General features: G+C 37.7%; 4 protein-coding genes across 5 annotated transcripts; 2 read left to right on the top strand and 2 right to left on the bottom strand.

Annotated features, from left to right (window-relative positions):
• The first annotated feature begins 1,438 nt into the window (after positions 1-1,438).
• Positions 1,439-3,896, top strand: LOC129301003 (GDSL esterase/lipase At2g30310-like). 2 transcript variants are annotated; one of them, XM_054939588.1, is made up of 4 exons: positions 1,439-2,118; positions 2,230-2,491; positions 2,575-2,821; positions 3,653-3,896. In XM_054939588.1, the coding sequence occupies exons 1-3, from the start codon at positions 1,510-1,512 to the stop codon at positions 2,796-2,798; spliced, it is 1,095 nt and encodes a 364-aa protein (XP_054795563.1). In that variant the 5' UTR covers positions 1,439-1,509; the 3' UTR covers positions 2,799-2,821; positions 3,653-3,896. The 2 variants fall into 2 exon arrangements, with proteins under 2 accessions (XP_054795563.1, XP_054795562.1); XM_054939587.1 differs by lacking the exon at positions 3,653-3,896 and having other exon boundaries at positions 2,575-3,257.
• Positions 3,897-4,434: 538 nt separating this feature from the next.
• Positions 4,435-6,733, bottom strand: LOC129301000 (exocyst complex component EXO70B1-like). The gene has a single exon (XM_054939584.1). It carries the CDS (start codon positions 6,541-6,543, stop codon positions 4,630-4,632), a length of 1,914 nt encoding a protein of 637 aa, XP_054795559.1. The 5' UTR covers positions 6,544-6,733; the 3' UTR covers positions 4,435-4,629.
• A 10,069-nt stretch (positions 6,734-16,802) lies between these two features.
• Positions 16,803-19,366, top strand: LOC129301001 (exocyst complex component EXO70B1-like). The gene is made up of 3 exons (XM_054939585.1): positions 16,803-18,721; positions 18,830-18,931; positions 19,031-19,366. The coding sequence occupies exon 1, from the start codon at positions 16,803-16,805 to the stop codon at positions 18,438-18,440; it is 1,638 nt and encodes a 545-aa protein (XP_054795560.1). The 3' UTR covers positions 18,441-18,721; positions 18,830-18,931; positions 19,031-19,366.
• A 254-nt stretch (positions 19,367-19,620) lies between these two features.
• On the bottom strand, positions 19,621-24,601 carry LOC129301002 (sorting nexin 2A-like). Its single transcript, XM_054939586.1, is given in 6 exon segments — positions 19,621-20,091; positions 20,439-20,525; positions 22,336-22,596; positions 22,870-23,079; positions 23,259-24,253; positions 24,256-24,601. Coding segments are annotated over 6 exon segments (1,689 nt in total). The 5' UTR covers positions 24,311-24,601; the 3' UTR covers positions 19,621-20,010.
• Between the last annotated feature and the right edge of the window lie 459 nt (positions 24,602-25,060).

The raw sequence follows: 25,060 nt of genomic DNA, 5'->3' as shown, positions 1-25,060 counted from the left end.
GAATGGCACCTTGAAGCCTTTTTGAAAAGTGGTGTTACAGGCAATACATATATGCACATTAACTAGCATATAAACCAGCCATACCCTGACCAATAGGCATTTCCAGGACCTGCAAACTTATGAAATATCCTTATGGGAGATATCCTGGGCACAACTACATCAAATTTGCACAATCTGCTTACTAGTTACTTTATTGTCTCTTCATTTCAGAGATGTAATCTAATGCAACCTAAAAAATTATTTATCCTTTAATTTTCATTTATATCTTATAAAGGAGAACAGTTTGCCACCTCCGACTTACTCTTTACAATTGGATTTTTTTTTTTTATTTTGGGGGTGTGGGGAAGGGAAAATTTCATTACTGGATGAAATTACAGAGCGGCAATGCAAACCCAAAAAAACATTAGCATCCCCAGATATTTACATATATTCTTTTCAATTGGACTTTCAATGGCCTAAAATTTTTTTATCATACTGGACCAGTAATAAATGATGTTTTTAATGGTCTGTTTGGTAGGCCTGCAACTTATGGAGCTCTAAATTAGACACTGTACATGTCAGGCTCGTAAAGGCCCTCAAAGCATACCAGATGCATAGGAGAGAGACCACATCTCTATTAATGGCCAGCCCAATAGGAAATTACACAAGAGTGCCCTCGCAGAATCTCATCTGTGCTTACTGCTTAGCCTATAAGACGACAAGTCAATTCCATTACTGCATTTTTAGGCCATTTGACTTGCAGCTTCTTCTTCTTTCTTGTTTCATTGATTACATAATAAAGCAGTGTTATCCACTCCTGCATACTTAAATTAACAAAAGTTTACACTAAACTCACTATCTAAAACTTTTAACACTAACCCTAGCCACCTCGTGACAGGTTGAAACTAACGCTAGCCACCACTCTTGACGGGTTGAAATTATTCATTATTAGATATATATATATATATATATATAATGAGAATCTCAAGATTAATCAACAGGCTTATCCATCAGTGATTCGGATTTTTTAGTAGATAGATAATCTGCAGTCTGCACGATGCACATACTCTGTAATTACTGTGTCTCTTTTCTTGGTCAACAAATAATACCTGTCTTTAGCTTGGTTTGATAATTGATGATATTGTGTTGCGCGTTTGGTTTTCAGTTTGCTTCTTGTAATACCCATCCTCTAATATTGAAAGCTTGACAGGTAAAACAGAATAATGCTAGCTTTTTATGTTGGCTAAATGATGCTAGGTAAAGCTCACAAAAATTCGATAGGGAGACTCTGTTGAAGCAACAGCATGATCATTATAAATGAGAAGTTCCACAAATTTCCATCATGTCGTTCTCGTTACCTAAAATGGTTAGCTTAGCCTCTATCTCACGTTTTGGTTCCTTAAAGATGGTTCTCTTGCAATTCACAAAATTTTATCAGAAAGGAAGTACAACTTTTTGCTTGACATTAATTACTGTCACTAAAGTGAAGCAAATTAAAACCTCGCTTACCGGCTGAGAGAACATTCAGCAATGGCATCCCCCACGACCCACTTCATTGTGGTGCACATCTTCACCATTCTGGTTGCCACAAGCAATGCCTGGAGACCCAAGTTCTCATCCATTCTTGTGTTTGGGGATTCAACAGTCGACCCAGGCAATAACAACTTCCTGGAGACATTGTTTAAGGGAAACCATTCCCCGTATGGCAGAGACTTCCCTGGTCACAGACCCACTGGTAGATTCTCCAATGGAAAACTTGTTACTGACTTCATTGCCTCTCTTCTACAAATCAAGGAGTTCGTCCCTCCTTATCTAGACCCAAATCTATCAGATCTTGAGCTTCTAACCGGAGTCAGCTTTGCCTCTGGCGGATCAGGAATCGATGACTTGACCACGATTTCTTCTGGAGTGGTCCCTGTTTCCAAGCAAATTGAGTACTTCAGAGAATATGTAGAAAGAATTAAGCGCATTGTGGGGAAAGAAGAAAGTCAGAAGGTACTTGGACGCGCTCTTGTTATCATCAGTGCTGGAACTAATGACTTCAGTTTCAATTTTTATGATGTTCCCACAAGAAAATACGAGTTTGATATAAGTGAATACCAAGATTTTCTGCAGAATAGGTTTCAAATCTTCATAAAGGTATTTTCTTCACAAACTTTGAGCAATACCCAGTTCTTTTATGAGTAAACAGAAGAACAAGGTTTGACACTAAAAACTAAATATAACAGATCTTCTTGTGTAAAATTTCAGGAACTTTACAGCCTCGGATGCAGGAAGGTAGCTGTCGTTGGGCTTCCTCCAATCGGTTGCATACCCCTTCAGATAACAACAAAGTTAAAGAATCTAAAGGATCGAAAATGTGTAGAGCAAGAGAACATAGACTCAGAACTCTACAATAAAAAATTGGAAAGGCTATTGCTTCATGCGCAAGCCATGCTTCCAGGAAGCAGAGTTGTTTACGTAGACGTGTATAACCCCTTGATCAACCTCATCAATCAACCTGAAAAATACGGTAAGATGCATCATAATTACACATGCTTAAATCATGTATAAATATATTTGCGAATTAGGCCTCACGGACATTTGATCAAACAGGTTTTGAGGTAACGAAGAGAGGGTGTTGTGGAAGTGGCATTTTTGAAGCAGGACCGTTGTGCAACGAGCTCACGCCGGCATGTGAGGAGGCTTCAAAGTATGTATTTTGGGATAGTGTGCATCCAAGTGAAGCAGCGTACAAGTATATTGCAAAATACGTGGAGGAGGAGGTGCTGCCCAAGTTTGTGAATAATAATAGTGATAGCAGCGAATTGTATTTGTGAATCAGGTCCATGCCCTGGCCGCGGTAAGACGAGTCACATACATAAGCTTGTGTTATTTGTGGGTGCCCGATTAAACAACTAGTTTAATTAATTTATTAATTAACTAATAATGGAGATAAATAAATGAATATCATTCCACCATTTTTACAATGCTGCTCCTGCTATGTTATGTTTACGTTTTATTCACAAATGAATTCAAATTACTTAATAATTTAAAGCATTATATGTGAGTAAGTGTAAATTGAAAAAAACATCTTTAGAAAAATTATTTCTACTCAAGCTTAACAATATTCAAATATGACACAATCAGTGCCGTGTAAATAAAAAAGTATCAGACGTGACACTATAAATCAGATACTAAGAATGTGTCTACTGTCTACTCTTCATCGGCAGAATGGCATGTTTTCATGTAGTGTATCTAAGTTTATTGTTCGTATTGTGCCTAAACATGTGCAGAAAGCTATTGCAAACGAAATTATGAAAAGTTTTCACCTTTCACTAGTCTGGAATGGCGGAGACTCTTTTTTTTTTTTTTTTTCTTTTCCACCTCCTCATGTTAGCACGAGAACTCACATCCATTTGATTTTATGTCAGATAACAGAACCATGGAGCATGAATACAAAATATAAAACTTACAGTAAATAGCATTTATATAAATTATAAACCGTTTAACTTATCCCTCAAATTTGATACAATTATTAGCCTACTTTTTTAATTTTGGAAATTGAATGTCGTGTTGAGTAGCGGGACTAATACATATGGGATTGGATTATACTGATTCAGTTAAGGTTTAGAGAATAACAGAATTTGACAGGTCTTTCGTTCTTTTCTCTTGTCCTCGTGTCTTGGCGCAGCAAGATTTTTTCGGATTTGGACAAATCTGGGCCGATTGAATGATCCTTCGTCATTCGATGCTCATTCATTCATATTCGGATTTTCAGAGGAAGCAAATTCAGAGAATCTTCTTCTTTTCGTCTTGTCTTTCTTTTCTTTTTTTACCTGGTTCTTTTCGTCGCGCGCCCATGTATATGTATCACACAGAAAAGCGGGGTAGAATGGAATGCAGGGACAGATGGGCAGCGTTAGGTGTCTTTACTTTTAATAAAGCTCTATATTCTACATGAACGAACTTCTCGAGCTACTCAATTTGACTAGCTTTTGTCTCTTTTTCTACTAACTTAGAAAAGCAGAGATGAGAAACCAAATCTTGTTTGCCGCCAATCAAAAACGAGTTTTAGAAAACTACTTTGAAAAAATTGTTTAACTCAAATATCACTCTATTTCTATTTATAAAAAAAAATTATCACTTTTTATATATTTTTTATATTAATAAAATTATATATTTTAATAAATATTTATTATATATTTTTTAAATCATCCCTCATAATTTATATTAATAAGTTGATTAATATAAAATATTTTAATTTAATTTTTTTATTTTTAAATATAATTATTATAATTAATTAATTTTCTTAATCTGTATGATATATTTTCTTTTTTCTTATATATAAAAACGGACGGAGTAATAGTGAATGCTCACTGCGTGAACCTTCTCTAAACAATTTTCCAGTCTGGAACATTTGAAAGAGAACGCCAATTTGTAATTTAATTTTACAGCAAAATCGACAAGTTCAGATAACTTTCCAAGCCATCATACTTGATTTGATAGGGGAAATGAAGAAAGGAAAGAATTATGCTCAGCAGGAAAGATACAAGTGTACAGATAACAAGAACACAATCCTTGAAGATTAGATTCTGATGAAATCAAAACTTCTAGCACTCTAACTTACACTACCAAATGCATACACACAACATGTAGTAACTTTAGCTTTTACCTTCTCCCCATTGATCCACTACTTCCCTGAAACAAATCGTTCAGTTTTGCTTCAAGTTCCTCCTCCCCATACCTAATATACTTATCAGCTTGCTTCCCCACTTCTGGAAGACTCCGAAACCTTGAAATGAAGTTTACATATGCTGGCATCAATATTTTTTCCAGGGAAATTCTAATCTCTTCCCTTAATTGCTCATCAAACACAAACCATGTAGATTGATTCCTACATATTTCCTCAAACTGCGTGTTGAACAATTTGAGCTTCTCTTTCATAGTCTTTGAAGCAGCATTAGGTCCCCCCAATGAACCATTGTCTACCTTCAACAAGCTCAGAATCTTGTTCCACGAGTTTCTCTGATAGTTTACATGGTATTGTCGGACTTTTGCAGCGTGTTTCCGGATCCAATCATCGCCCAATAGGGTTCCCAGCTCACTATCCTTTGCCTTCTGAACAATGTACCTTCCGTTGTTCATCATGAAAACAGAACACAATGCAGAGTCCTTAAAGATTTTGGACTTGGCTTCGAGATTGCTCTCTAGCAATTCCATAATCCAAGCCATTTGCACAGATAGTGAAGAGGACGAATCGTCAAGCTTGGGGTAATCCTTCAATGGAAGCCCACTGTCTTCGAATACTTGCACCAGTGTCTGCCGGGACCGGCACGCTGCGCGGAGGTAATTCATCACGTAGCGGGTAATTGGATGAAGCCCACCGCCGGGAACAGCCGCTTTTGCCGGGTCACGACGAATTAAATTCTCCAGTTCCATAAAAATTCCTCTGATTGCTTCGCCTAGCCTCTTCCAGATTGTGAGTGCCTCGTTTCTGAGAGATAAACAGTACTGATCGGAGAATAAAGATTCAAATTCTGGAATTAGGTCCCTCAACGTCTCGAAAACGTCTAAAATTCTGAACAATCGCTCCGGAGATCGGCTCCCAATCGCCACGGCATCAGCGAAATTCAGAAGTTGAATAGTTGATCCTCGGCAGACCTCCATAAAAGAGTGATCTGAAGCTGCAGAAAAACCGAAAAAGACGCGATCGCAGAGTCGCCGCTCGCTGGGGAACAGTATCCTGAGAGCCACATTGGAGGCTTTAATCCATCTTTCAATCTCGTCTTCGAGGTCCTGCCACTGCATCTTGTGGACGTCTTCGATGCTTAGCTTCTGTAACCCCAACCTCGAAAAGCTCTCCTCCAAGAATTCTCTGCGGCAGCTGCTATAAACGTGCGAGCACTCCTTCCCAAACCCAGCAACTACCATGCGCTTCGCAATTTCGTGAAGGTCATTGATCGTCGCCGATGGCAGCGCATCAACGACGATGTCATAATCGGCCACAGGTTGCGCAACCGGAATCTGGTCATCCTCACCGTTCCCTACAACGCCTTCAACTTCATGGTCCTCGTCCTCCTCCGAGTCAAACGAAAAGTTCCCAGTCGACTCGCCATTCCCGTACGCTCGAGTCAGGTCAAACGACTCGCCACCATGTTCCATCAGAGTCCTGAACTCGTCCTCGACGCGGAACATAGCCTGCTGGAGTATATCCTCGGCGCGTACCAAGCACGCGCTAACGGTCTTATCCGCCGCCACCGGGCTCCACTCGGCCAAGGTAGCGATTAACTCGTCAATGGCGTCAAGGAAGGCGGCGGAGTCAGCAGAATCAGCCCAGATCGGGTGGTCGGAAGACACGTACTGGGAGATCCGACGGTCAAGAGACTTGAGGGTGTGATCGAGTGCGGCGCAGCCCCTGGGATCATCATGAGCAACTTTGTCGGAAAGATTCTCTCTGGAAAACCTGCCATCGAAGGTGGAGAAGATTTGGAGAATATCATCGGCCATGTTGTTATTATGGCCAAGAGTCTTGGCTATGTGGCGCGCCACAGCCAATAACTTCTCCTCGCCGTTCTCAGCCATTAAGAAAAAGAGGGGAAGCTCAGAGGCCGGGGGTCAAATAGCTCATGGCAGAGCACATGGGAGGAGAGGAGGAGGGTCGTGTATTGACGATAAAAGAGAAGGGATAGCGGAAAACAGACTCAGCAAAAACGCGGTTTCTGTTGAGAAAATTTAAGGGCAGGGAGTAAAGTCAGAGATAGAGATAGACAGGCAGATAGAGAGAGATGAGGGTGGAGAATGAGAGAATAAAAAGAAAAAAAAAAAGAAAAAATGGAAGAAAAAGAGAGACAGGGGTGAGGACAGGAGCCAAGAAAATTCCAAAATCACAGTCAACTCGGCCATAGAAAATGCTCCCAGTAAAGTAAGAATTGCAATAAAAATAGAAAAATACGAGGGTATTTAATATTAATAAGGTTTAAAATTTTTTGAATAAAAGACTGATTTAAAAATAATTTTAAACAAAAAATATTATAATACCCTTACACGTTCTTTTTTAATTGATGAATGATGCTTTGTGAATTAATAAAAAAATTATTTTTTAATTGACAAATTTAAGAATATGAAGAAACTTAATTATGAATAAAGAATTATAGATCATATTTTAATAAATAAATATTTATTAATTAACAAGTTCTTGTTTATATTTAATAAGAAATCATTTGCTGATTGATAAGTTTAAGAATTTGAAAGAACTTGATTATAAGAAAAAATAAGTATAGATCATGTTTTAATAAATAGTCATTTATCAATTAACAAATACTCATTCGTATTTAATAAGAAGTCATTCATTAGTTAACAAATTCAGAAATTTGAAAGAATTTACTTGTGCGAAGAGATAAGTGTAAATTATGTTTCAATAAAAAGTCATTAATTAATTAACGAATATTCAATTATATTTAACAAGAAATTATTTTCCTATTAGCAATTTTAAAAGAAAAACAGCAGGGATAGTATTTTTTTTTCCTATCTAAAATTATATTTCCCCATAAAAATATAGTATTGGGTTCATTAAAATATACATAATACCAGGAGACTAGGTTAAAACACGCACACACGCATATCAACTGTAAGGCACTGCTTGCTAAAGTAGTTTTACAGGTAAAACAAAAGAACTAATTCAACAAAGAAATAAATTTAAAATATTAAAAAAAATAATTTTTTAATCTTTTAATTTTTAACTTATTTGTAACTCAATCTCTCAACTATGACTCACTGCAATTTAGTCCCTCAATTATAACTTACTGCAATTCAGTCTCTTGACTTTTGATTTGCCTATAACTCGATCCTTATTTTTTAATTTTTTTTTAAAATTTTTTTATCAAATAAGAGAGATAAAAAAATGTTTATATATTATTTTAAAATACCCTCTTCTTATTCATTAATGTGAAATATAAGTTAATATGAAAAAAAATAATAAAGGTTTAGGGATTAATTTGTAAGTGATTTAAAAGTTGAGGGACTGAGTCATGAGCGAGTTATAATTAAAAGATTGAATCACCATGAATTATAATTAAGAAATTGAGTTAAAAGTGATTTAAAAATTAATAGATTAACAGATTAATTTTTTTTAAAATATTTCATATATAAAGGGCCCAGCCATTTGAAGTAATTGAAATATTGTAGATGAGCCAGACATGAGGGTAAGAGGCGAGCTAGGGTGCAGTTAAATTTATTGGAAATTGAAAGAGGAAAGTACAATGATTGCAGGGGCAGTTGATGGCAAATTGGACACAAGTGGAACGATTGAATGGCCATGGTATTACACCAAAAACATTTACTTCCCACAATGCTATATAATTTCAAAAGATATTTATATAAATGAGAACCTCATTTCTATCAAATTAAATTTTAATTTTTTTTTCATGAAGTTTGACGTTTTCGTTTTGTACTAAAGTCGATTTGTGTCATATTATTTTCAATGCAATCATATAAAATAAAATATTATTCAAGAATTTTATCTTTTTTTTTATATAAAACATACACTTAATATTTTGAAATTGCCTCACATCAACTTGAAGATAATAATTTGAACCAATTTAAATAAGTCTAAAAAATTTAAAAGTACAAAATGTACAAACTAAAAGTCTTGAAGAGGATTTACGAATATTAAATGATAATTTAGATAAATGTTAATTTCATATTTGTGCTAAGTTGATTTTAGTCCAGGTTGGTCCAGTTTTCTTATGGCTTATTTTGGCGACCTGATTCAGAGTAAAAAAAAATTCTCTAAACCCTCAAACTAAATTTTTAAATTTATTCAGAATGACCTGTTAGGTTTAACCTAAGTTATTATCTCTACCTCAACGTGAGGTAGACTCAAAATATGAAGTGCTCTGTGAGGAGGGGAAAAAAAAAGGTCTAAGCAATTTTTTATTTTATTTTGCATAGTTGTATTAAAATTAGTCTAGCACAAACTGATTTCAATGCAGAGTGTCAAGAAAAAAAAATTGAAACTTGATTTGATAAAAGTCAAGCTCTCATTTTGTAATATAATGAAAATTATTTTTGAACTTATAACATTTTAGAAATTTTTTCCTTTTTTGTACAGTACCATGGTCAATTTGCCGAATGAAAGAGAATGAGAATGAGTCCATAGACTGGAGAGTTGCAACAACTTTATCTTTTTCAGTTGTGTTGGGCACTCTCTATTTCGCTCTTTAATCTCGCCTTGGTGTCTCCCTTGTCTTGTTCCCTTGCAGTCTGCTGCAATCCTTTCCATGCAGGTTGCAAGTTGCAACGGTTTCCTCTTGGTGTTTGTCCATCTAAGGAGTTCTCTTCTTTTTCTGTTGAGATAATAACATTCAAGGATCTTATAAAGAAATTATTTGTAAATAAAGACTGATACAAAATTGTTTGTCTATAAATAATTTTACTGAGAGATATTTAGATGTGATTTTCTCTTTTCCTTTTGTTTTGAATGAGTTTGAAAAGACAAAAATGAGGATTTTACGCTTTTAAAACTTTAGTTTTCCATCCACATATCAAAATATACATACAACTCGTAGATACTACAACTTATTTTAATATTCTATGCTAATCCATGATTTTAGTAATTCTTACTATTTACAAACCTTACTTTCTCCCCCCCCCCCCAACCGGCAGCTCTTCAAATTTTATGGAAAAGGTGTATCGTACATAAGAATGCGTCTAATTTTTCAAGAAACGATTGATAGCCTTGATGCTTGAATATCAACATCAACAAGCATAATAAATGTAAAACTTATAGTAGACAATACTATTTATAAGTCATGAAAAAATAATTTACATTAATTTTGATGGGGTTCATGAAGAAGCATCCATGGTCGTTCTCCAAAAATGACAAAATTCAGATGAGCAAAAATTGTTAAATTTACTTTGATAGCCTTAAGAAGTAAGAAACTATTGTAAAAATGAATAATTATAAATGTCTCATATATTGAAACTTAATATTTTTTTTAATCATTTTTGAAAGGGAGAGAGCACATGAAATGAAATTATTTATTGATCCCCGACAATATTTCTACCTTTCGAGAACACGACAAATTATAGATCTTGGAAGCATTTGAATTAGTTTATGAATTGTGCGTGCTAGGGGAGAACGACTCCGCCCAAGGATCGTACGTACAGTACTGCCACAAACACATCAGCTTACTTGCTGAGTGGCCACCCGAGTCCTGCACTCTTCGGACCCACTCGCACCCGCGAGCCAACAGGAGTGGAGTCGACAACGGCCAACCATCCCGCCCGAGTCCCCACTTTTGGACCCACCTGCTCGGAGGCCTTTCTGGAGCGGTGCCGAGGCCGACCAGTCCCAATGTGGGACCCCACGCGCACACGACAGTAAAGTACGTCCTGCTCTGATACCACTCTGTCACAGGCTGAGAGTTTGGCGCAGCACACGGCGCCCGTGCGGCGTCCTGGAAGACCCCATAATCCTCAGGACAAGCCTTACCACGTATGGATCACACTGGTTTCGCCCTGCCATGGGCTCATCAGGGAGGTGGCACTAGCCCCCGACCAATTGTGCACACAGTCCGAAGACTGAGGCAGAACACCCCCAATGCTAATGTCGCCCCCTTTAGGATGATAAATCAAACCCAGCAAGTCGAACCTTAATTGAAGGGGACATTAGTGGCCGAAAAAAATATTAAAGGTTACTTTTATTAAAGGGAAACTCAAGTTGCACCGATCCAATGTCACCTTGCTAATTAACGACACCCAACATATCGACGCCAAAAGCCGATTGATACACTTCAAAAGAGGTGGGTAGTTTGATTAACATGAAAAGTGAATTAATTATCAATCAATATCTCCCTAAATTATTTTACTACGAAAAAATCTCCTTAAATTATCGGTAGAGGCAACCTGGTTCTGGTACAATAACAAGGCCACCGCAATTGCTGGCACTAAAATAATAATGATGAATAGACATTCAAAGAGAAAATTAATAAAGCTCCTTGACGTGGGACTAGTCAGCCTCCTGCCAGTAAGGAAAACTCGTGAACAGGCATTTTCATGATACCAGCTTTTTAACAAAAATATAATTCAAACATAAGTAAGAGAAGAACCCTTTCCAACAAAAAAGCTAGTTTATTGATTGAGAAAACCTACGGGATTTATAAATCTTACTCTACTTTTGAGAAGGCTCCAGATGTCATAACATAGATATTTTAAAAAATATATTGTAAATATTAATCTAAACAATAATAAATTTAAAAATCTTGATCATAATTAAAATATTTAAATTTTAAATTTTTTTCTCAGTCTATAGCTGAAATTTTTACTTATATTTATTTAAATTGAAACTCGTAATTCACTTTTTTAAAATTTTTAAAGGTATTTTTTATTTTTTTTAAAACTTAAATATCATATTTTGGTCAAATTAAATATTATTCGTGTCATATGTTACGCTGGACCTTGAGATTTTGTGCAAGGGATGAAAAGTAGCCATAGTAGGCAGTAGACTTGACGGAAGGCACCCTGCAGATTTAGAATCAGATGGTTCACTTAAATTTGGAATGTAAATTTAATATTTTATAAAACACACTATTAAAATAAAAAATTAATTAATAACAAAAGCAGAAATAATAATTTAATTCTTGTTCATGTGTGCATGAATTATAACAGAAGCCAACATAATCAATTTTATAAACGAATGTAATTTGCGCGCTTTTTTAATCATTTTTTCTATTACTTGGAGCTTGAGAAATCAAACACCCCCAAAACAGATCTGGATCTCAATACGCTGAGAATGAATCTTCATGTCACGTCCAACCCTACACGTATTTTTCAGATTAAACATGCTGATGTCGTTAAGTCTAAGGAAATCAATAAATTTCAATCACCGAATCTTGCTGCCATGTTACCTCAAAGGCTCAAGCACCTCTTACTCTCCGGGCTTAAAGCTGACATAAAGCAAACCAGATCAAAAGATACAAATCTTGAACTTCACTGTATCACAGTTTCTCTTCGTCGCCGCCACCAATGGCCCCTTCTCGTATCTCCTCCTCCGAAAAGCCCACCGCCAGCATTGTGATCGCCACACCAGAAGCCTTTCTCACGCGCCTATCCAGCCACGTCCAGCACGCGTGGGCAGATCGCTGCCCCTGGACCGAACTCATCGATCGGACCGCCATAACCAAGCCATAATCACTGGCCAAGCCGCCTCCTGGATTCGGAAGAACTTGCGCTGCTTCCGCATCAACTAACTCCTCATTCTGGCCTTGGTACTCGCGGCTTCCCTCCTCTCTCTCTCACCCTCTTTCCCTTCTGCTCTTAATCGCCCTGATCGGAGCCCTGATCGGATTAGCTGCTCGTGATTTTTGGCCACCCGTTCACCGATTGCGAGGCTCTGATGGGCCTGAGCCTGGTTACCGTTGTCGTGATTTTGGTGACGAGCGTGTCGTCGCTGCTCGTCTCGGCTTTCGCGTTCGGGGTCGCACCAGCGTGCCCTCACGGGGCTTTTCGCGCCCCCGAGGATCTGTTTGTTGATGAACAAGACACGTGGCCTTCTGGGCTTTTTACATTTCTTCGTAACAATGGGCCTGCATCTTCTCCAGGCATCCCCGTGGGCCCAGCTGCGGTTTGATTAATGTATTTTTCTGAATCTTGTTATGGGGGCTTCTGGGAGTGAGTTCCATTCTTTCTATTTTTAGTCCAGAATTGATAGTCAGCTCTTAGAAGCAAGACTTCCTGGAGCCACATACATTATTCTTCTGTAACTTTGTTCAATTCTCATTCCAATTTTTTTATTGCTTATACAAATTTTTTTTATTAAAGACAATTAGACAGTATCAGATACTCATTATGAACACTTCTCCTAATAAAAATTCAAACCTTAGCTTATCATGTTATGAGGAGCTTATTCTGATATTAAATATAAGACAAGTTTTGAAGTATTTTATAGTTCTTAATATAATATAAGATCATAGTAATTAATTTTTCTTTCAAATTTACCCCACATTTATTTATCATGATTTGAATTCTCAAACAAAATTTATTATGATTATTAATTATAAAAAAACCAAAAATTATATATATTCTTTAACAATATTAAGACTAAAAATATAATTACTACTAAGACGCTTGGTAAAATGGTTAAGAAAAATGAATAAGCTTACCTTAAAATTTCAATTTCAAATCCTTGTATGTTAAATAAATTCACAGGTGATGCCATGTCATTGAAAGCAAATTAACGAGAACGGATTAAAATTTAAATCCTTTAAAGTTTGGAATGTTAAATTTATATGAAGTTTTTTTTAAGAAAAATATTTTCATCAATGTTATTATATTTTATAAAATATTCTATCTCTTAAAAAAAATTCATAAAAATTCATCAATCCCAATTTTATATGATTTCAATGCAACGGATTATGGCTGAACCCACACCTCTGGGAACAACAATACTAAATTGCTCGCATAAAGATACAAACCATGATACCTCCGGTATATATAGAATCATGAACAAAATATTTCATCCATCTTACATTATAAAATATTTTTAAATAAAATTTTATATATCAATAAACTCCATTAAATACTCCTAAAAAACTTATCTTTTTAAAATAAAAATATAAACTTTTAAAAATATTTATTATTTAATATATTGAAAAGAGAAGAAATAAAAATTAATTATAAAAAAAGGAAGGGTAATATTAAAATTAATGTATTTAATGATACATTAATCTACCTATTTGCACCCAAATTGTGAACATGAGGCCCTTGCCCAACTCAACTTAATTGGCTTTAAAATAATTATATTAAAAAAGAATACTTATGAAATTTTAGCTATTAAGTCAAGACCATCACCCATGATGAGTGAACATGATGGAGGAAATGCTTTTTAAATTTAAGGAAAGTGGCAATCATGGAGCTTGGATACCAAGTCAGGATCATCTATAAATAGAGAAGCTCTCTCTCAACAATCATCATCAGCATCAACAAACTATCAGTCTCAGACTCTATGTCTGCTACTTTATTTTTCTTTTTATCATGCAGTTTTAGTCTTTATTTTTCGTTGTACGGCCGGCATAGCCCACCACCCTTTTTCTTTAATTAATGTATCTCTGCTTTTACTGCATCTACATTAATGCTCTTCACTTCACATTATCACATCTAAGTGAATTGTGATAAGGGAGCCCGAGGTTCCCTGCATTTGATTAGAAATCAGGTTCTTTCATTTTTTTTGAGACCCCACATCTCTGGCACACCTTGCAACACCACGCCTTAATTGTTTGTTTTTTATGAATAATTTTTGGCACGCTTAGTGGGACTCGTGCTTAGGACACATAAGAATCAATATGTTGTTGGAAAGAATAGATCCAAGCCTTATGACTCAGAGAATGTTACTGCACACGCAAAACGTGAAGTACGAGCTAACGAGAGGCAAAGAGCTCTGCAAACTTTGAAGGAAGGGGCTAAGAAATATCTCTGCTATGTTATGTAAATCATCGCAGGAGCAAGCTCCGATTGGCTCACACCTTCATAGAATAAATGGACTCAGGGGACAATCTTCCAAAGTGCCCTTTGACCAAAAGATCAATAATAAGGATCACTATAACATCCCTCAAAAAATAAATAGCAAGTCTAATTTAATAGCAAGCCTGTTCGGCCACAAAGGCCAAAGCCATTGGGGCCAATAACAAAGGGGCCGGAGCCACAAGAGTCAAAATCATTAAGGCCGGTACCATCAGGCCGAAGCCATTGGGGCCAGCACCAGAGGGGTTGAAGTCATTAGGGCTGGAGCCATTGAGGCTAGCACTAAAGGGGTCAAAGCCACAAAGGCCCAAGTCATTAAGGCCAACACCATTAGGGCCGAAGCTATTAGGGCCAGCACCAAAAAGGTAGAAGTCATTGGAGCCAGCACCAAAAGGGCTATAGCCACCAGGGCTGAAGTCATCGGGGCTAACACCATCAAGGCTGAAGCCATTGGGGCCAGCACCAAAGGGGTCGGAGCTATAAAGGTCAAAGTCATCAGGGCCAGCACTAGAGGGCCCGGAGCCACAAGGACCGAAGTCATTGGGGCCAGCACCAAAGGGCTCGGAGCCATAAGGGCCGAAGTCATCGGGGCCAACACCATTAGGGCCAACATCAGAGGGGTCGGAGCCATAAGGGTCGAAGTTATTAGAGCTAACACTATCAGGGTCGAAGCCATCGGGGCCAACACTAGAGGGACTGGAGTCACAAGGGTTGAAGTCATAGGGACAACAACCAAAGGGCTAGCATCATAGGGGCCATAACCACAAGGGCCGAGCCATTAGTGCCGGCACTGCAGGGGCTAAAATCAGAAAGGCAAGTTTTGTAAAGGCTCTTTTCACGAGAGCTCTCTCCTAGAAAGCTCTTTCCACAGGGGTCTTGCAACAACTAGATTTTACAGAATCAGTCCTTAAAGTTCAAAAACTCAAAAGGTTAATTCCAAAATCAGCTCTTGAGGTCTTAAACCTTGAGAAACTTGATCATAAGCTGGACTACATGGTCCTTAATCTTCAATCACAAGGGTGTCCTTTAAGAAAAGTACTAGATCAATCATTAATCATAATGAGAATGAGCTAGTCCTTCAAGATATATCCATGCAAAATTGGCCTACAAAGACTCTAGCCAATTTGTATGCCGAGGATATTATTTGCACTCAATTTGTGAACATGGAGGCCCTGGCCCAACTCAACTTAATTAGCTTTAAAATAATTATATAAAAAAAAGAATACTTATAAAGTCTTAGCCATTAAGTCAAGACCATCACCCATGATGAATGAACATGATGGAGGAAGTGCTTCCTAAATTCAAGGAAAGTGGCAATCATTAGACTTGGGCATCAAGTCAGAATTATCTATAAATAAAAGAGCTCTCTCTCAACAACCATCATCAAAATCAACAAACTACCAATCTCAAACTCTGCATCTGTTACTTTATTTTTTTATCATGTATTTTTAATCTTTATTTTTCGTTGTACGGTCGGCATAACCTGTCACTATTTTTCTTTAATTAATGCATCTCTGCTTTTCTGCATTTACATTAGTATTATTCACTTCACATTATCACATTTGGGTGAACTGTGTTAAGAGATCTCAGGGTTTCCTCCGTTTGATTAGAAGTTAGGTTCTTTAATCTTTTTGAGACCCCACATCTCTAGCACACCTTGTGACATCACACCTTAATTGTTTATTTTTTTTACTAACACTCTCCAAAGTATTTTATATTTTAAAATAAAATTTTTTTTAAAAAGTATTCTATAATTTGAGAGGAAAGGGTATTGTAATCTGTTGCTCGGATTTCGCCTTACATTAAAGATTAGAAAACACACTAACAAAAGCCCAATTTTTCAGCATTCGTGACGGTATCACTCATCCATTGCCTTGACTTGTTTCCCTTCCCGATCCATTCAATATTTGGAGAGTGAATAGTCTCCTATAGAAGACGAACTGTACCGTTTCTTTCCCATCATAATGACGACTGACTTTCCAATTTCTGATTCAATGATTTCGTTATAGATAGTTTTCTCCCTTTTTACGATCATAAACTCAACAAACAATAGACAACGACTAGCCCCTTTCCGAGAAATTTACTTCGGTTACAAAATCTAAAACAAGAACAAGATTGCCACAGTGGGCTCTAGATTTGACCTTGCAATTATAAGCGGAATGTTAAAAGCCAAGTTAACCGGTTTCTGTGGCGATATTATTCATGCATGTCCTTGCTTGACTTTCTTCAAATCTCGGTCAACCCTGCTATTTATTGTTTATAATATTACAACCCATATTATAATATCTCAAATTCCAAAATCTCTCTAGCTCAGTAGGAGCACGATGGCTTCGGCTTCAATTCGAAATTTCCTAATGCAGCCTAAGCTATGGAGGCTCGTGGGTTCCGTGTCGGGTCTTGTTGGGCTGCTCTGTTTTCCTCTGAGTTCGTCTTTCGAACTCTTACTCGGACATCGGAATTTTCATACGATGTCTCTCTATGCTGTGATCAGTGCCATCATCTTGGGCTTCATGCTGTGGGCATACAAGTGGCAACTTCCAAGGAATCTCTTGTTCAAAGCCCATGTGGGTTTCTTAGTTCTGATGTTAACCTCTTTGTTCTCCTTTTTCTCCAATGGAAAACTTGACTCAGACCCATTAAGCTTGATTTCTTGTGTTTCCTTTGCTGTGGCGTCTCTGAGCTTGTCCATACAGATTGACCTTGGCTTTGAAACTGAATTGTTCAACTTTATTCTGGGTTTAGTCATATTTTTACTCATGACGAGGAACCTGTTGCTCGCTTTTATCGGAATGCCCATCTGTTATGTGCTCGTGCTTCTTCATTCTTATATGGATTCCCAGCGTCAATCCCTACTGCATTCTGAGAATGTTAGCATCAATGATCATGTGGCCCTTGGAATCGATGTGGCGAACGAAGCTGGAGCTGGAGCTGACAATAACAGTGAGAATTGCTATTACACCATTGAGGAGAGACTTCAATTTCCGGCTAACATTGAAGATAAACTGAAGGACAAAGTGGCTGCTGGCTTTGCGAATGAGTGCTGTCACGTCTTCATTGGTTGGCGAAGACAGTTATTGAACGACAAGCTTTCGAGAATTCGGATACAGAAGCTGAACCTGGACGAGATCGACAAGGTGCCGTTGAATTTCCTCGAGGACAAGATCAAACGTTGGAACACGATTTCCTACTACGTTCTAAGGACACTACTCCCGGACGAACGGAATCTCTGCAAGCGATTATTCTCCGAATTCCCATATTGTGAGGTTTTCTGTTTCAATGAATTATGTCAAGAACCCATGATTCAATTACTCAACTTCGCGGATGCCATCGCCGCCGGGAAGGGATCGCCAGAGCGATTGTTCAGAATACTCGGCATGTTTGAGATACTGAACCAGTTATTACCGGACTTTGATTCTTTATTCTCCGATCAGTGCTGTGTCTTTCTCAAGGATAGGGCCGTCAAAATCTGGAGAAGGTTCGCGAAGGAAATCAAAGGAGTTTTCGTGGACTTGGAGAATCTTATTTTTCAGGAACAAGAAAAGGTGGTTCCTTCCCATGGTGGGCTTCATCCCTTGACCCACTATATAATGAACTACCTTAGTCTCGCATGTAAATCATGGCGAACCGTTGAACGTGCTTTTAGAGACAGCGAGAATCCTTTGAGAAGTCACTTGGAAATCGGAAACGAAGAGTCGTCGTCTTCTCCATTGTCCCTCCAGGTGAGTCTAATCATGGATTTGTTAGACAAAAGTTTAAAGACAATATCGGAAAAGTACGAGGACCCTGTTTTACGCTCTCTTTTCATGATAAACAATGTGAGGTACATTGTTCAGAAAGCAAAACGTAGTGAAGTAGGGAGGCTAGCGGGCGAAGATTGGATCAAAGATCGTGTTTCTAGGGTTGGTGATTATATTGTACAGTTCAAGGAGTCATGGGGTGGTAATGTGGTTGAGATGTTCTGAACAGGGTCCGTGAGACCTGAAGCAGAGAAATTGAAGCTGTTTAGTATTCAACTTGAGAGGATATGTGAGGAGCAATCGAAATGGGTTGTGTTCGATGAGCACCTGGGAGAGAGGATCAGAAGTTCCTTGAGGAAAAAATTGCTACCAAAATATGAACATTTCTTGGCTAGATTCGACAGTGTTGTTGATAGAGAAAGTGAGGGTGGTCTAATGATGCAGGAAGATATTGTGGCTGGAATCAACAAGCTGTTCAAGGGAAAAGATGAGCTCAAAAACTTGAGGTAATGTAAAGTGCAGGAGTCTTTCAAGGATCTATTTTCGTAGTTCATTCTGGTTGATTTAATCATAATGTACAGGCTGTGAATATAGAATAAGAAAATTTGTCGCAGGAATATTCAACCAGCATGGACCACAGTGAAACCGACAAAGGATGATTCTTACGAATGGACAAAGCGTGGCCAGGAGGCTGCTCTTAATTCTAGACATACCAGGTATTTAACCTCTTCAACCGGTCATGAATCATGATCACTTTATTTAACCCCTTGCAAATGCTGGGGATCAAATTACAAGGAGGGCTTATGCAATGACAGATATCACTACTGGTGCGTGAACAAGTTTACAAGAGGCTGTCAAGCAATTAAAGAGGAGGTACAACAAAAAGGGGAGAAACCAGCAATGCATGAGACTAGATATGTTGGCTTCCACACGTGCAGAATGAATCGCAGCAATGATGAGCCCGCCTTTGAAACGGCAACAATGATAATAATAATGACAATGTTCCCAAGAGAACGGGGATACAGTGTAAAAGCTATCATATAATAGTCTTGCAGGCAAAAGATTTTAAAGTCAACAAAATCGGCGTTGTTAATGTAATGCTGGATACGTTTTTTGGAGTGAAGTAGCACGGAATGTTCAGTATAATTACACGCTTCTTTGGGCGAGATAAGATCAGACAGTGCAATTTTTATTAGTTTATGTAAACAAGCTAAACTATCAACCATCCAATTTACAGTAATTTAAAAATTACCATCTGAGATGAGTGAAGAGATAGTTTCCAAATCACCATAATCCATCCCATTTCGTCAATTCTATTTAACATATAAAATACTCCGAATATCCTTGTTTACCTCACCACCAACCTATAAATAATATAAGAAAGTTATTGGCGCGGAAGAGCCCATGAACCATAGAATTCAATCCTCTATCAAAATTCAACTTCAGCTGTCCACTAATCCTGGGCTAATGTTATAGAATAAGTGCAAGTGTAAGGATATGGTGTTGATCAAATAGATTGCTCTACAAACTCAACCATATCGGGGCCACAACGTCATGTGAGTTTTGGGCTAGTGGAGTTGAACATGTCTAATTTACAGCATCAAGTTAAAAAAAAAAAAAAAAGTACTACGAGATGTAAGTGGAATAAACACAAGCCTAGGAGCCTAAATATGTGCTTCCTTAGTTTATTGCCATGATTGTGAACCTATTTTGTGACGGTGCACATGAATATGGGGAGGAAAAGAAATTAAATGAAAAGAAATGCAGAGAAGATTAGAATTCACAGCCACTTTGATCAAGTGCTATCATTCACATATCTACTGGTATCCTCAGCAACTTTTGTCCAGACATCTGCAATTTTCTCAGCATATCCAACCTGATTCACAAAGAAGCACAATTAAGAGGGGGGAAGACATAAATGAAGGGAGCGAAAGATAAAGTTTGACCTAAGAAGCAGAAAGTGCAACTTGAAGAAACCAGTTGTAATCCCAACATTGACTATAATACCTAGTTCTCCTACTGTCAAAAGGGCTCGTTATTTAGGTGTAAGTTGCTACATCGTCATCTAATAATTTACACTCCAGCTGATACTCTGAATGATTATGGAGACTGCTAAAGAAAGTCTTACTTCTAAATATACACACATATGTATATAAAGGCTTCAGTTCCCGCGCAACCCCAAATAATAAAACATGACAGATTAATCACCAGGCATACCCATACCTGACTAACTACGAAACCTTTCAACATGTTTAAAAAGTCAGCTTTCCTCTCTCTGTCAAGTCTTTCAAGCTCAGTCCTATTGTTTTCCTGCATTAACATCGTCATCAAGCATTCTCTATCACTGATTAAGTAATATACATAAATACACACACACACACACACATGAATTTTTCAGTAAAGGATAAATGAGCAGAGATCTGAGGATGAATTGAGACATCGATTAAATCAATACAAGCAAAATATAGAGTGATATCCACTCTCTCTTTATAAAGCTATCTTCTTTTCATCCCAAAAACCAAGAGAAACTGGTAGATGAAACCATTGATAACTAAAAGAGAGAATCACATCCAAAAACCTGGCAAGAAATTTATTTGCAAATAAGGATAAATACAGAATGGATTGTTATTAAAATGAGAACATAGATTGATTTTTCTCAAATGGGACTTATTATTAACCCTCATCTACAAATAAGTTTCTTGCCAGATCCTTGAATGTGATTCTCCCTAACAAAAATAAGCTTTCAGTATATACTTCCGAGATGAGCCCCCAAGGCATAAATTAAACTAGCTTAGTTAAATTATCAATATATGAAACAAAGAGACATATCCTATGTTCCAGAAATAAATTGGTTTCACGAAGTAAAAAAGAAAGGAAATGAAACAGAAGAAAATAAGAGTACTAGAGATGGTAGCAGAAGTTAGATATATATATTTTTTTTGGGGGGTCAAACTGAAATGCATTCATAAAATGAAAATTACAAGAAAGAAAAAACAAGAGAACAAATCAATCATCATTCACCTCCTCCTGTCAAGAAAGGTGGGGAATGATCAAACATAGAATATGTTCTCTCAGGTTCATGAGCTTTCCTAGCTAGAGTATTAGCATTACTAATTACATCACGATCTGATTATGTCTTCCACCCAATATTCATCTTGAAGCATCAGATTTCAGAAATAACCCTTATAACATGCTAAAATCCATATGACTAACACATAAGATGCCGTCAGCAAGACCCAATTAGAATAAAGGGAGCAAAGCATAAGAGAAGTAAAAAATAAGTAACGGAAAAATGATGAATAGAGTTAGGGCATCAATTGAATTTGACATTAGCAGGATAGAATTCATATTAAATGAGAAGTTCATAATGTTTCACGTAAGTAGCTCTCAGATGAACTATCATTTAAGAATGAAAATTATGGCAAACAAAAAGAGATATTTTTGACAAAACGAAGTTGAAAAAACTATTGAGAACAAATTGGTGGGGGCTGGGGGGAAGCTGATGCCTCAAAAGGAGACAGCAGTTTAAACAAGAATGAAGATAGCCAACCCTAAAAAGTTATCCAGCAACAGTGTGTTAACATCATACAAGGATACAAGAAATCTAATCAAGTAAAGATGTTAAAAGAGGAAATTGCTGTAGCCTCCATCAAAGAAGAGATTATAGAAATGAGCATGCACAGCAATCTTATGAATGGTGCATTAAATCCCAGCCAACCCAGTTTGGCATTTACAAATTTAATTAGCCAGCCACTTGTTATGAACCCAGACAGATTTCCCTGTTACTTTTTTTCGCCTAAATACCTGGGACTGAATTCTCAACAAACCACCAAATTTACAGATTTGCAAGCAAAGATGGTTAAAAATAACCAAATTGAAGGTATTTGTCAAGTTTTCAATACAACAGCTCAAATGCACTTGTATGAGGACCAAGAAATTGCACAAAACATAAATGTGATTGATTGCAAAACAGAGAAACTATGATTAAGGGAGTTCTTTGAACTTGAAGGAGCGGACTCTTACACAACCAAACTTGATACCATTTTGGATTACATACTACCCAATATCCAAAATTTCTGGATGATGAAACCAATAACATCATAAAACACTTAAAACCTGCCTTGATCCGCTCATATTCTCTAGTTGCAACATGTTTGGCATCCTCAGTGACTCTTATGGTTTCTTTTAGCTCCTCTAATTTGTTGATCCTTGATTTGTCACCTCCAAAAATTTTTGACGATGCTGCTTCAAGTTTTTCAGCCCTTGACTGCAACGAAGATAGTTCTGATATAAGAGTCTGCACCGTCAATAATGCGCTTGAGCGATCTGAGAATGCACTGTGGACAGCCAGCATTAACCCAAGATATTCATGAAGCGTGTCCTGCCAGGCATAAATTCGAAAATCATCATCATATAGAGTGTGTTATCCCAAGATAAAGACATTGTTCTTGGAAAAAAAAATGCCAATCAATGCTTGCTGCCATCAAATATCAAATATAATTTGAACGCTGTTACAAGATCTTGCAGTTATTTCGTGGGCCACTGACTTTTTGTGGCATATTAAAAGGAATTCACGAAGTTAAGTGAATACAAACATACAACTTAATGGGAAATGTGAAGTATGAAATTTAGATAAAAATATGTCGTATTATACCAAATGCTTCACTGTTTGTGCATTCAATTCTCGATGGAATCTGCTAGCCTTGACAGCACCCGTAGCCAAACTTTTCATGTCAGCAGCTCTAACTCTCTGACTGTCCAAGGCAGACTCTTCATTCTCAAACTTCGTCAATTTAATGAATGCCAGCCCTAATTCTCCCATTGTTTCTCCCATATCTTGCTGAGATTTGACAAGTGCTTCTGCCTGCAAGAAATTTGATGCACAAGAAAAAATTAACGACAACAAATAATCATGCAATGGTATAACAACTGTAAGAAACAAGTTATTAGACAGATAGGCAGAAGGGAGAAATAAACATGGGTTAGTGAGATTTTTTTCCCCCAACCGTTAGTGAGTTGATAACACTCCTCAGAAAATAATACCTGTCGAGATGCATTGGTGATTTGCAGCTCAAGCTCTTGGATCTTTTCTTTCTTTTCCAAGAATTCCTTGTCCTCCTCCACCACCGGTGGCTTTGAACTTCCCCAATCATTCACCATGGACTGTTTGAACTCCTTAAACAACCTCATAAAATCTCTTCCCCCTTTCGCTGGCTGCACAACTTCACTGGGTGCAATCACACTTTCGCCCAACAACTGCTTCGGAAGCTTCGCTGCACCATCAAGCACCTTTGACGTTACATCCGTTGTCGTGGGTAGCGGAAGCTTCCCCTGAACCTGCAAGAACACCTTGAATTCATCGCTTTTCTTTATCACAGGGTGTTCTGCCAGTCTGCGCAAGTACTTCTCCAATGCCACCCTCCTTTGCTCCACAAATTCTTGTTTTTGCATCACCTGGCTCTCCATTATACTCTTGTCTGGCCTTGGTGGTATAAAAAACCCTCTAAATGACTCCGCCAACCGATCGGATAGCGTCACTACATCTCTAAACCTTCTCCTGACACTAAATTCTGGTCCGCCAAACTCTGGGATGTTTGTTCTCGTTGTAATCAAATAGGTTACATAAGTATTGCTACCCGGCACAATCGAATTCGAGGTTTCTTGCTCCTTAACTGGGTTGGACACGGTGATTTTCAAATATTCCGAGCTCGAAGACGACGATCTGGAGAAACCCTGAGAACTGTCTGAACTTCGGCTGGAACTATCAGCAACGTTGACATCATTACCGTTATTCTCATTGAAAGGGCTAAAAATCGCATCGCCATACGATGGCGGGTCAATGTAAGAATTATCGGGGGCCTTAGGGTTCCCAAATTCGGTATAATGAAGCGGGGATAGCAGAGGATCGGAGTCTTCTGGCGCCACCGCGATCGACTGTGAGAGAGGATGCTGGGTGTCGGAGAGTGTTGACATGGCACTACGGTAATTCGAGTACGATTTGCTGCGTAAAGGATCATCGAGGACAAGATTTTCCATTCTTCCTTGGAAGCATAAAGATGAGCTTCCTCGATGCCCTGATCCTCAGAGTCCATCATTTTTCTGCTTAACAATGTCAAAGATAAAAGATAAAAATTCGAATTTTGAACGCCGAATCGAAGCTGCAATAACTTCAATCAATAAAATTGTTCGGCAGGGGTGGAGCTCCAACTGAATGATCCCTTGCGTGGCGTTAGGGTTTCAGAGGGAGTACCACTGTTTCACAGCTGCCAGCGACTGAGGCTGAGGTGCGCCGGGACTGACAGGGTTGGCATATGTGGCTGAAAGAAGACGAGGACCCGAGAAGCACGAGGCTTCGAAGGCAAAAACTCGGAGAACAGAGGCATACTGAATTGGCAGGAGCTGTGGATTAAGCTAAGACTGTGAGTCATGAATCATGATCGGCTGCATCTAAGAAAGTTTTGTTATCCTGTGACTTCTTCATTGAGCGTCAATCTCATCCGAAAATTTCGTTAGCCATTAATCGCACGGTCCACGTTGTACTTCTCCAAAATCTCAGGATTAGATTGTGAGCTCTTTTTTTTTTGGCTAATGATTTGTAAGCTGTTAAAATTCACTCGTCGGCACCGTAAAATACTCAAAACTAGTATCTAGTATTTCAACTAAGCAGTGTAGTTATTTTTTTGTTTATAAAACGAGAAAAAAAAAACGGTAGTAGCTATTTTGTTGGTCAAATAAAAGTCAGTTTTCCTATTTACATGTCAAGGTAAAATCTTTGGAGAATGACAATTAAATTTTAAGTAGATTAATTTATTCAACCTAATCTTAAATAATTTTAAAATACTAAA

Source organism: Prosopis cineraria, unplaced genomic scaffold, assembly GCF_029017545.1.
Source record: "Prosopis cineraria cultivar Desert tree isolate PC_DT_omini unplaced genomic scaffold, ASM2901754v1 PC1843, whole genome shotgun sequence".
NCBI classification, from domain to species: domain Eukaryota; kingdom Viridiplantae; phylum Streptophyta; class Magnoliopsida; order Fabales; family Fabaceae; genus Prosopis; species Prosopis cineraria.
Note: the sequence above shows the minus strand (reverse complement) of the source record. Positions and strands in the feature narration are given on the sequence as shown.

Excerpts from the sequence above, each read along its gene's own strand:
- LOC129301003 (XM_054939588.1), top strand. The coding sequence starts at position 1,510 with ATGGCATCCCCCACGACCCACTTCATTGTGGTGCACATCTTCACCATT. Across the intron at positions 2,119-2,229 it reads GGTTTCAAATCTTCATAAAG|GAACTTTACAGCCTCGGATG; the intron begins GTATTTTCTTCA and ends GTAAAATTTCAG. Across the intron at positions 2,492-2,574 it reads CAATCAACCTGAAAAATACG|GTTTTGAGGTAACGAAGAGA; the intron begins GTAAGATGCATC and ends TTGATCAAACAG.
- LOC129301000 (XM_054939584.1), bottom strand. The coding sequence starts at position 6,543 with ATGGCTGAGAACGGCGAGGAGAAGTTATTGGCTGTGGCGCGCCACATA.
- LOC129301001 (XM_054939585.1), top strand. The coding sequence starts at position 16,803 with ATGGCTTCGGCTTCAATTCGAAATTTCCTAATGCAGCCTAAGCTATGG.